At 44.4% G+C, this 12,806-nt stretch overlaps 1 protein-coding gene across 7 annotated transcripts in view; it reads left to right on the top strand.

Moving 5' to 3' along the window:
• The first annotated feature begins 11,557 nt into the window (after window positions 1–11,557).
• Window positions 11,558–12,806, top strand: part of eml1 (EMAP like 1) — a 45,262-nt gene continuing 44,013 nt past the window's right edge. For 6 of the 7 annotated variants that reach the window (XM_030044360.1, XM_030044351.1, XM_030044353.1 and 3 more), the window contains exon 1: window positions 11,558–12,288. In XM_030044360.1, the coding sequence (XP_029900220.1) occupies window positions 12,222–12,288 (67 nt within the window). In that variant the 5' untranslated portion in view covers window positions 11,558–12,221. The other variant, XM_030044357.1, reaches the window with a different exon arrangement.

The raw sequence follows: 12,806 nt of genomic DNA on the forward strand, positions 1-12,806 counted from the left end.
CCAGTGCTGGTCAGATGGTGTGGAGAGAGGGAGAGGGAGAGTAAAGTACAAAGTGGAGGAAGACAGCGAAGCAGAACAGGCTTAACAGGAGACTAAAGTAGAGAGGGGAACCAGAGATATCAGAGACGGGGGGAGGCAGAGTTTCAGAGCGAGCAACAGGCGGCTGGAAAATTCAGCCGACAAGTGAAGGCACTTTCCTGATCCTCATCTCTCTTTGGCCATGTCTGACTGTGAAGGGCTACCTATGGGTAAGACAGAGAGAGAGAGAGAGAAAGAGAGAGAAACTTTCATTCAACTGCATGTGTAACTGAATGTGTATGCATGTGTTTCTGTGCATGCATGCCCATAAAATAATTTTTAGATACATGTGCGTGCATACTTGCATGGGTGTGTGTGTGTGTGTGTGTGTGTGTGTGTGTGTGTAAGTTTCAGGAAGGGTCTCCCTTGCCCCATCCTGTTTTGGTCTGAACCGACCACTGGGACAGCTCACCCAGCAACTATTCAACTGCAAAGACGAGCCCCTTCAGTATGGGCCCTTATATGGAAACATGGCGGAGCAAATTCCTTCATATTTCATCAAAGTGAAATTCTGTAGAGCTTTCTAGCTGTTTTAATGAGAGATGGGTAGAGAAGGAGGGAAGAGAGAGATAAACAGGGTGAAAGCGGGAAAGTGGAAAGAGGGTCAGGATGGATGGAGGGAGGTACTGTAGGTAAACAAGCTGTGTAACAAGCCACAGATGGTTCATAGCAAGTTGTGAGAGTCAGACCTCACAGCTCACAGAGAGAGATTTGTGTATACAGAGCTACATGTGGCGCTGGGCTGTTCCTGGGTAATGGGGGCAAATGGCATCAAGATCTGGAGTGTGGATGTGCATGCGCATCTGTGTGTTTGGGTGTGCATGTCAGTGTGGGCGTGTGACTGAGTGTGTGTGTGTGTGTGTGTGTGTGTGTGTGCGCTTGTGTGTGTATTGCGGCCAAGCATTGAGTGAGGGGTCATTTCCCACAAGAGCTGCAAGAAGAGCTGAAGCCCGCCCAGCTGTCAGAAGAGCAGTAACAATCCAGTTATAAATAGAAACCTTAGCCTTTTCCCTGACTGTCACTTACTCACTCACTCACTCATTCACTCACTCACTCATTTCCCTTCCCTTCACATCCACTCTCTCTGACTCTCAGTATTTATTTCATTCTCTGTCCCACCCCTCCCTCTCTGGCTCCTCTTCCCTTCATGATTCCCTCTACAGTTTTAATCAAGTTATCTGGCAGCAGGAGAACTGCCTGAACTTTTTAGCTCACACAAACATTTGCCTTGGCAACAACAAGCAGGACTTTTTTACACTTGCTGTATCTGACTGGCGTCCGATCACCTTCTCGCCACGCTTCCATTACCATATCGTAAATGTCACGCCCTGCTGCGTTTTCCATGAATATCAAATATGGCACGCTAAATCAGTGTGACTTGCATTCTGTCCCAGTTCAGTCCACCATCCCATCTGATTAAGCTGTTTGGGAGGGTTAGAGAGACCAGTGGGAAGGTTTCAGTTACACGACTTGGACGAAACACAGAGCACACACTCCTAGTCACTCACTGTAGTTGCTCTAAATAAATACTTGTATTTTGCTTCATTCTGTGCCCTACAATAAACAGAATGACAAACAGAGAAGGAAAATGTAAATAAAGGAAAAGAAAGTAGACAGTAGATTCATGAACAACAATAAAAAAAGGAATTTTAAGACCTAGACATTGTGCCTGTCTTGTTTCAGAAACAATGGAAACACCCATCATATTGTCTGTATATGACTCACCACAGTATCTATGTATCATCTGGAAGCTTAGAGTATATATGGATGTTCTTAAGCTTTTCATTTTGAAGTCATATGAAATGCCTTTTTCAATCTCCAGGAGTTTTTTATGGCCAATTTCATGTATTTTTAGAGGATTGCTATTGTGTGGTCCTCAGGATAGGGTAAGACATGTGTAACAGATTATGGCCAGGATATGGTTAGATGCTGAGAGTGCTGGTTGGATTTTATTGATAGTTTCTTTTTATGAATAAATAAATTAGTTGCCAAGTTCAATGTTGCCCTTAATCACTGTTTGCAGTCTCAAAGGGCTTTATAGAAAGTTTATAGAAAACATAACAGCACCCACTGACCTGAACCCAGACAGCGGGCAAAGAGAAAAAAGGCAAAAGGGGGGAAAAGGAACAAAACTTGGGATGGATCACAGAGAGAGAGAAGCCCCTTCCAAGACAGACATGAGTGGGAAGTTATGAGCTCCAAATCAAATCCCATGAATCAAATGAAATGGAATCATAATAAATGTAACCAAAAACAGACGGTGGCATTGAAACAAACAGAAACAGCCCCAAAAAGCAGACAAAACATACCCAGTACTGGCTTTTAGGGAGTACTGGGAGAAAATAAGCTTTGACCGCTGCATCTCAACCGCATTCCTGCAGGTGGCAGTATAAACATGGTTTATGAATGATGCTACCTTTCAGGGAGTGAAGGAAAACCACTGGATGATGAAAAGTGGGACATGAAATTAAAAAAAAAAAAAAGGGTGAGGAAAGAAAATGCTGTGTGGGTATGAGGGAAGAGAGAAAACAGGGAGGAGAGCGAGAGAAAGAAATGGGGGAGGAAAGATGCAGAAAGAAGAGGAGTGGGTGGGCAATGAAAGAAGTGGGGGGAGGTATGGAGGACAGGGAGAAAGAAGTGGTTGAAGAGAGAGGCGGCGGCCGGCTTCAAGAAGATTAGGAGGGTGGAGAATGAAAAGCAATATTGGCTGATCTGTGTCATGTAACTGAGATGCATGATGGCCACAAGCAGAGCTGACAAGCCTGTGTGCGACCAAAGGCCATTGCCATACACTCTCCAGCCCCTGGCCAGTGTGATACAGATGCTGTTCATAGAATGGTGTGTGTGTGTGTGTGTGTATGTGAGTGAGTGAGTGTAGTCAGAGAGATGTAGATGGGAGATGAAGCCGGCATCATCGCCCTGCTGACGTCAGCCCCCCATCTGCTCCCACAATATGAGGACGAGTAGCTTTGCTGATGTTAAACCCATTTCTTATTTTAACATTTGGTGAAAAAAGCAACCTGGCTGAAAATGGGTCAGCGGACGTGGATTTTGTCATAATAATGCAATAATCCTCTAAAACCAAGACTTACACTGGCTTGCCTGATAGTGTCATGCATGTATTTGAATGGCCTGTAGCACTAGATCTATGCTAGCTACAGGAGTGCGACCAATACTCAGACTGCGTTTGCATGACGCTCGCAGTAAAGCAGGAGGGTGCTCGGGTGCCTGATTTCCCAGGCAGATGGTTTATTTTCAGCTGTATTGATCGACGGACAGAGTGTGTCTGTGACTTTGGAGATGGCAGGAGAGGAGAAATGAGCAAGTGCGGTTAGTGCAGGAGTGCTTCGATGCAGGGAAAATGAAACTAAAGAAAGTCAAAGATAAGAACGTGAAAGTGAAAGGAAAGATACTGGATGATCTGCAGGGCTGCAGGAGGTCATGCATGAAAAGATAAAGAAAGAGAAAACGGTGCATTGCCATCCTTGCATCCTTGCCCAGGTCTGGCAGCTTGTGTGTGAGAAGAGATGTATCTGAGTATACAGAGAAAGAGAGAGAGAGAGGGAGGGAGGGAGTGAGGGAGAGTTCCTGCCTGTTCAGGAAATGGGGGAAGGGAGTACATGGACGTTTCAGTGGCCAAGTCAGATGTGATTAATGTTGTCGTCGCTTGAGAGAACACAGCCTTGCACGCTCCGAGATACATAGTGTGTATGGGAGTGTGGGTGTTGTGTGTGTGCGTCCATACAGTGCAACACCACCGTTACTGTTTTGGAGAGGATTTCCATGGTAGAGAAGAGCTGGGTCTAAATTGCTATCCTTTCGATAAATGGGGCACTTTCACATTTTTTCAGACTTGATGAATTAAACTGGCAAAACGTCTACACTGTGCTGTTCTCTGCTGGCCATACAGGAGTCCACTGAATTAGATCTCTACCACTCCGCCTGTGTGTCAAAGCCATGCTTCATTACCATGTAGATTAAATGTAGAGAAATCATTATGGCTTATAACCTCCATTTCGCACTTCTATGGCGTCATTAACGGGAGGGCACAGAGGTCAGGCAACTGGGAAGGAGGTGCGAAGCGGTATTAAAGGTCGCCACAGAGGCAATGAGGGTTTAAGTGGTGCCCACAGTATGATTTAGTATGGAGTCAGGATGTTAGCAGTGTTATATCATTGTGTAGAATAATATTCCAGCACTCCCTTACTTCACTATTCACTGTCTCTCACTATTTATGCAGAGCTGCTAACGTCAGGCTTCTCATGATGCCCAGTGAAAATGTAATCCTCTGCTTTGGATGTAGCTCCAACAAAGGGCTCACTGTGCAGTCACAACAGAGAGGACATGTTCGCCGTTTGGACCGTCAGAGGGTGGATCTGTCATCTCTGCACTGCAAAAACAAGTGAAAAAGATCTGCCAGTAGGATGAGATAATCTGACTTGTGTTGTTGTCTCGCTGCGAGTGCTTCTGATCGGCCTCATGGTGCCTTGTTTCACCATATTTATACAGAAAAAGTGAAACTGCATGGTAAGCAAGTGGGATTATCCGCTCATCCCACTGGCAGATTGTTTTTCGCTTCTTTCAAGAAAAATAATGACTGAGCATGTGATTTAATAACTTGTTTAAATGCAGACTTTTTGCAATGTGAGAAGCATTGTATTTTGAAAATGTTGACTGAAATGAGAGCAAATGTGCACTGACAGCATCTGCCATCAAAGCTGGCCCATATGCATACAGTTTATGTGTGACCCACAAGGGAAACTACACCAAGAAGTTCAGCAGAATTAAATTGTTTCATTGGGTTTGTTCTTTCACCCCTAAGATGTTCATTTACTCTCCAGTATTCAGTATTTAACCACTATTTAGGTAGTGGTTGAGAGGTCCATAAGGTAATGTATCTGTGCTGTTTGACCTACGCCTGACACGGCTATATATTCTGCAGCAGAGCGATGAGTAGCTGCAGCAGGACATGTAATGCCGCTCTACAGCTTCAGGATTAGGAGCTATTTACAGCCTGAAAGCAGATTCTCCCCTTCCACACTCACATGCATCCTCTCGCTCTTGCTCTCTCTCCCTCTCCCTCTCCTCCATGCGATCTGACTTGACAGGGCACCCAGAGGAGACTCATCAGGGGACAGGGCTGCTTTGTTTGAAGCCTGAGCCACCAAATATTTGCTCTCCAATACCATCGTTCACCTTGAATCCCACATGAATGTTAGTGTTCCACTTACAATAAGTGTAGCTGCAGTGTTGGCAGCTGCAGCACTGCCGCAGAGCCTCTATTTACAGTTTCATTTTTAGGATTGCAGAGTTGGAGTGCTGATGTAGCAGTGATCTGACCGCTTTTACCTAACGCTGCTGACAGGTGAAACCCCTGTCACTCCAATTTAGATGATTTTCATGTTGTGGACGAATTATGAAGTCCTCTGTGGTTTGGGGAATTTCTGCAGCCCCACATTTTGAAAACTGATAAACGCAGGGAAGAATGAAATTGCTTTTCTTCGTTTCTGACAGTTTGACATTTTGTGAGTACGAGGTTTTCACACAGCAGCGGTGCCATACGATAGGAAGTAGTAGTAGGAAAATTGACCATATATCAGAACAAGAATGAGATATCATTAGAGGAATACTCCAACGGTTTGGGCAAAATACGCTTTTTACGACTTACAAGACTGAGACAAGGTGGTCAATACCATTTTGTGTAAGCTTAGCATAAAGGCTTGAAGTCTGTGGGAGTCATTAGCTAAGATAACACAAATATGCTGTCCAAATTGACTGAACCACTGGACCTACAGAGGTGAAACTGGTATAAAACATCTTGTCTCAGTCTGGGTAAGATGGAAAAAAACATTGGAGTATTCCTTTAAATACATTTCACTAATCGTACAGTAATCACCAATGCAATATTAAGGCCCAGCACTCTTTCCCGCTCTAAGACTCTTAAATCGGGGTAAATGGGGGTCCCTGTAGATATTCCACAGTCTGGCAGTGGATTTCTACATACATAATGCTATTAGAAAGCGTGCCCAAAGACTGTACCAAAAACAAAAGTGGTGACCCAGTTTCCCTGAATCATAACATTAGTAACTGGCATCGCCGCTGCTGCTGCTGCTGGTGTGGCTCATTACAGTGCACAGTGCATTTTATAGATGCCATTTTCTTTATCACTTAGCTTTGCTTTCATATAAAAAATTTACTGTTTAACCGGATTCATTTGTCACGTCACAATTTTGAATCTGAATCTGATGCTGCATATGGTACAATTAAGTATTGATGCACGTATGCCCGTGACGTTGTACGGTAAAATTGATGCATAGCTCGTTACAGGAGTATTGTAAGTGCTGTGATGACTGTGATGCTGCTATGGCACAGGGCTGCACCCAGCTCATGCGTTATCATATGAGTGATCATATGTTGTGTCTCGTCGACCCCCCACCTCCATCCTGCCTGGCTCCCTGACAGAGCCGTGAACTAAATATTTTCACTCTGTTGGATTTGGAGCCTCTTTAGAATGTAGGTCACATTTCCCCTACACAATTTATCACGACGAATTCGCCTCCGACTATGATTCTTCTTCACGGATGCTGGTGGCTTTTGTCCATTTAAGCTAGTCCCTCTCTCTCCTACTCTCTCTCTCTCTCCATCTCTCTCTCTCTTTGACAAACACTCACCTAAACACACACACACAGATGTATACAAGCAGCAGACAGCAGTTACCACAGGATGGGATTAATCCTGTAGGTACCAGGAGGTTGAGAGCTCAGGATAACATTCTCAAAACCAGCTAATGTATAGAAATACGTTTGAGTGGATTTTCTCAGCCCTTTAAGTTCCTACCTTGATGATATTGTGCCACAACACACACACACACACACACACACACACACACACACACGTCCTGTTTCTGTCTGCACCACGGGGCCTATTTTCTATCTGAAATTACAGTCTTGACTGTTCTACTGGATGCTGACATCACAGAAATAATAGAAACAGACATCACATGAGCAGTGGCGGCCTCACAGATTTCAAATGAGTTCTACTTTACTCTCTTTCCCTCTATACTGCAGTTTCTTGTAGCTCATAATCTGCCACATGACTGGCCTGACTTCCTAATTCATCACCATTAAATGTGTCCAATTTCGACTTGACACATATTCTGATAACCATGTATGAGGAATGACAGGCTATTTTCCCCAGCAGGTGGGGAATAATGTATTTTCAACACTCATTCAGCTGATTTAGTCGCTCCTCTCACATTCAATCTGTCTCCCTCTATCTCTATCTCTCCTCTCCTGTCCAGACGGTTATTAAAAAGAGTGGACCTGCCTGTCACTGACAGTATTACCTCCTCTGCCAGTCTGGTCGCTCTTTGCCGTCAAGGTGCATCAATAGCACAGCTACTGTTATGAGACATCCTGTCACACCTTGAGAATTGATCTTTGATGTATAAACTAAAGCCAAAAGGAACGGCAAGATTAGATAAGATTAAATGTAATGATTCTGTCGGTAAATTATGCCATTTAAGCAGAAAATGAACTGGATTTAGGTAGAAATGCAATAATAAAAGCACAAGGAACATGTTGGAAGATCATACAATGAACTGAACATGTTGATGATAAAATGCATAAAATGAAGCAGATATTGAAGATACCGAATCTGAAGTTGTGCTTGTTAGCACTGGCACTGTATTTGTTCCATGTCTATAAAAAGAGTATAAATTTAATTCTGCAATGACACTCAGCCCTGGGCTCTCTCACTGGTGCTTGCAACTCTGACAATGTGTTGGCATGATGACCAGACGGCTGAACTTTTGAACTTCATGTCGTTTTCACCGGGGGAAAAAAAACAAATAAAAGAGGTTTCATTGTGAGGATACGCCAGAACTTTCCTATTTTGGCATTCTCTACCCCCCTTGGCGCAGACTTACACTGGATGGACTTTGTCACAAGCTGCAATTAAAATTTGTTCGAGATTTCACATATTGAGCTCTTGTTTTTCTTTCACTGACTTGCTGGTGTGAAAAATAGAGCATCCGAATCACTATGTTCACCTCAGGATAGAATGCCTTTAAGAATCCATATATCATGTTTATTCATTTGTTACTCCCCTATCTTTTGACAGGGACACACATGAAACCCTTTGCATGTTTAATCCCATCTTTGACTGTCCCAATCTGTCACACTAATTTATCATAATGTTTATCTAATCCAGTCGGTTCAAACCTCAAAACAACTCTGTTAAACTGCACAGACTCTTGAACTATGGAGCTATTTAGCTTGACTGCTAGGCAACAATTCCAGCAAACCAGCTGTGAATACACATGGTTATTGTTTAAATTCAGTGTGTATACAAATCATTATGCCACCAGGTTGGATTAATTCATGGTGTAAACCCAAAAACAGCCCAATAACCAGGACAGGCCCAGCAGATGGTAGCAGGATCATACGGAGGATTGACCTTGTTTGCTCCTCTGGCTCTGGATTTGATTGTGTGTAATCCTGGCCCACTGACAGTCTGACTGATCATCTGTGGATAAAAGAGATTCTCAGCAGTTTCTTTTCTCCTTGGAGAAAAAAATGAACAATGTCTTGCTCTGTTTAATGACCTTCAACTGTCTCTTGAGGACTATTATTGTAGAAAACTTAATGCAGAGTCAGCATGGCTCATGAATGGAGGTTTACAGGCCTGAGGGCCATGCCAAGGCTTTTCAGAGTGCTCTTGAGCAAGACGCTGAACCCCTACGCGTATGCAAAGAAAACAAACTCCCAACTACACTCAGGTTCTCAAAAAAACAAATAAATAAATAAATATATGAATATAAGACCTTTTTTTCCTCCTGCATTGTTTACATTTGCATCAGCAACATGGGTGTAAAATCATTTTAAGTTAATAATAATGAAACAATTCTTAATTAATTACCTGTGCATGCAGTGTGCCTTCAACACAAAGCTCTATTTTGAGTGGAAGCCCTGGAATATGTGTGTAGTGTGTTGTGTGGAGGAGCGGGATATCCTCAACACAGGGCTGTCCCACTCACCTTTTTGTCTGTGCATTTGTGTGTGTGTGTGTGTGTGTGTGTACCCCTTGGACTGCAGCGAGTGGTGAGGGAGGGAGAACAATGTGTTAAGAGAGAGGAGGAGGAGGGGTGGAGCAGAGGTCCAACCACCTGCCACCGGCTCAGCGGTAGGTGGGGTTTAGGGGCATGGGAGGGGGGGTGTGGGGGTAGGGGGTACCCCTGTCTGAGCTGAGTCTCTTTTTCACATGAGCATATGTGTTCACACAGATATACCCCAAAATCCATCTCCATTCCTGCTCTCCTGTCCCTAATCTAGATTCGCAATCTGCCACCAGCCTGAGATTTACAGTAGTCCCTAATCTGAGCCCCTTTAGGGAAAACGCCGCTTTGACTTTAGCAGCATCTGCACAAAAATACAATGGATGTTTGTTTTTGTTGCTTATGCTGTGAACTATGAGCTGCCTGCCATTCCTGTGTATATCTCAATCAAAACACTGGATGCTGTGGAGTTTTGCGCTGTCATTTCTCACTATCAGAAGAAATGCCACATACCTTTCTGCATTTTTATTCACACATTTTAAATGTGTTACAGGGAATCCAGCAGAAGCAGATGTATACCAAAAGATAATGAAAAGGTCATCGACTTAACTCTACATCCCAAGTGTTTTATTTGTAATGTTTTTGACAATGCAGGTATAGCTGAACATAAAAATGCAACATTGTTCTCATACTGTAACTTTTTTTTCTCCCATTCTCCAAGCTGCAATTGAAAGCAACATGATAGATGCCTTGATGACTTGATTTTGTTGTATAATATATGGAGCAGAGTGCAGTGTGGTCCTCAGGGAGAGAGAAGAGCATGCTTGTGTGTGTGTGTGTGTGTGTGTGTGTGTGTGTGTTATCAGATGGATGGATAGAGGGAGAGACCACCAGGGAATACCAGGGCTGCAGCTCTGAGGTCAACAGCACGGGGAGCCTTGAACCATAAATAGATCAAGGATGCTGATCAAAGTTTCACCTCTCAACCGTTAAGAGGCACCTCGCTGCTCTTTGATCCCGCTCTTTCTGGGGTGCATCTCGCTGGGACTAGAGTAGCACAAGAAACAAATCCATGAGTTTACAGTCTCATCGGCTGCAGCCTTTTATTAGGGATGAACCGGTATACCAAGAGACTATCAATTTGATATCAGCCTTAAAAAGCAATATTGTGTCAGTCCAATATAATTTTTGGTGTCAGGATTCAGCTGATTGTGAAATATTTTTTATTGAGGTGTGTCATTTCATACAACCGTAAGCAACACAGTAAAACTAGTGTAATCCTATATGCTAGTTACTGTGTATATGCTGCCACCTGGATAAGCGTAGGAAAATGAATGGATGATAAAACTAGCCTGGTCTTTAGTTGAAAAAAAAAAAAAACACCCAATTATCTGAAGTGAGGACTGTCTGAAAAGCTTAACCTGTTTTGAATATTAGACTCCATATAGGGCATCAGATGTCACAGGTGGGAGCATATTGGATATTGGTATCGGTCTCAATAATCCATGTCCGTGCAGTCGCAGTCTTTACAAAGTGCCTTTCTTTTCATTTGTCTCCTTCCTCTTGTGATCTGCTGCAGACATGGATATAGGCCACACACTCCGTCTTCCATGGACTTATTTGCAACATTATGAATAATGCAGTGGGCCCCCCTCCTGTACCCCCAATGCCTTTGCACAAAACCCCCAGTCAAAATTAAGAGGCTCTCATTTTCTCTCCCCCCTTACCATTTCTCCTCATTTTCACTCTCATTCACTCACTTTTTAATTTGGCCCTATCCCCTACCTCCCCAAGCTCACTCTCTCTCTCTTTCTCTCTCTCTCCCTCCCTCTCTCTCTCTCTCTCTCTCTCTCTCTCTCTCACCCCTCCCCCTTTATCCCATTTCTTTCTCCCCTTTCTCAATCCCCTAGTCTCCCTTCCTTTCTCTCCCCCTCTTGTCCTTGTTTTGATGATCCCTCAGTCTCTGAGCAGGCTGCAGCGGGCCAGATAAGACAGACAGAGGACAGAATGATAATCATGTTTAGCCGCAGCGGAGATCCTCTGGCAATATTTAGCTGCGAGTTGAAAATATGTGACGTCAGGTGTGCAGTTTGGTATGGTGTGTGTCCCCGTGTGACTCCACACCATTGTGTTATGTGTGTGTGTGCCTCAATATCTGTGTGCGACACTGAGGTGATAAACTGCTCTACCAAGACCCGCAGTGCACTGGTTATTCTTCAAACTGTAGCAATTGTTTCAATTTCCTTCAGTTGTCTCTGGTTTTGGTAATCCTAAAATCCTCTCCTCTCCTCTTCCTCTCCTCCCCTCCCACACCACTGAGAGGGGGAGGATCTGTTCGACAGGCCCAGCCCCCTTTTGCTCTGACTCGTCCACACTCTGTGACAGGGGAAGGCTGGGCTGTCCCAGGCATTATCTAAACACTCACACGCACACACGCAGACTCTGACACACACATATCTGCACACACACATACTGGCTGCCCATGCCAGAGCCTGCTTGCCTGCCTGCGCTCTCAGCTCAAGCCCTCTTAAAGCTGTTTTTGTGCTGGAGATCAGTGAGAGCGCTCAGTCTAACGACACACAGCTGCTGCTGCTGCTGAAGACAGAGGAAGGACTGAAGAGGACAGAGGGAGTGGAAAAGGAGGAGGAGAAGGAAAGAGGAGAGGAGACAAGCACAGGGGGAAAACAAACCACCAGCAGCCTTTCAACTTCTCTCTCTGCCTCTCTTTCGCTCTCTCTCTCCCTCCTGTGCACTTTGTCTGCCCTTCATTCCTTAGGTAGTGTTTGCCGGTGCAGTTCAGGACCCGGGGGAGTTTTCCTTTTTTTCCCTCAGGGGAGAGGAAAAGAAAAGCCAGGGAAGAGGGAAGAAGAGGAGACGAGGGGTTGGAGTTCACATGACATAATCGGAGTGAATGGGTTGCCATGGTGACTCACACAGGGAGCCTGACCCGTGGAGAGTGAATGGAGGGAGCGCCTTGGCCACCAAGTGAACGATAAACTAACGGAGGGGAGTCACCAGAGAGAGATAGAGAGAGAGAGAAGGGAGCAAAGGAGTGGTGGATAACAGAGGAACGGCACAGAGGTCGAGAATGGAGGACGGGTTTTCCAGCTACAGCAGCCTGTATGACACCTCCTCCCTGCTTCAGTTCTGCAATGGTAACACTAACTAATCCTCTCCTCACCCTCCTCTTCCTCCTGCTGCATGTTGTTTCTCTGGACTTGACATGTCACCATAGCTGACTGTGGCAAAACTTGACACCAAGTAGAGGTGTGTGTGCATGTGTGTGTCTCTGTGTGAGGCTTTTTTAGCTGCAGCTCTCATGTCTTGAGTGAAAGTCCGAGTTTATCCTTTACAAGGTGCTGCTGTGCATGACTGTGAAATTTGCCCCCCCATTGTTTAAACCTGGCATCTACTCTTTAAACACAGATTAGGCAATCGACATCGAGGGGATTTAGCACTAATGCTTAGCCCCATTTCAGCCTTAAACGCAGTATTCATCAGACTTGAATACAAGCTTTAACAAATGCAGGCTTTTGGTTAATATTTGAGACTAAATTAAATCATTTACAGAAAAAAAAGAAATACTGTAGGCTTGAAGATGAGGTTGGAATCTAGGCCAGATTAATGTCAACAGTGTATGCAAGCCAGCAGCCATAAAGAGGGGTAATAAACA

The sequence above is a fragment of the Myripristis murdjan genome, chromosome 22, assembly GCF_902150065.1.
Source record: "Myripristis murdjan chromosome 22, fMyrMur1.1, whole genome shotgun sequence".
Classification (NCBI taxonomy): domain Eukaryota; kingdom Metazoa; phylum Chordata; class Actinopteri; order Holocentriformes; family Holocentridae; genus Myripristis; species Myripristis murdjan.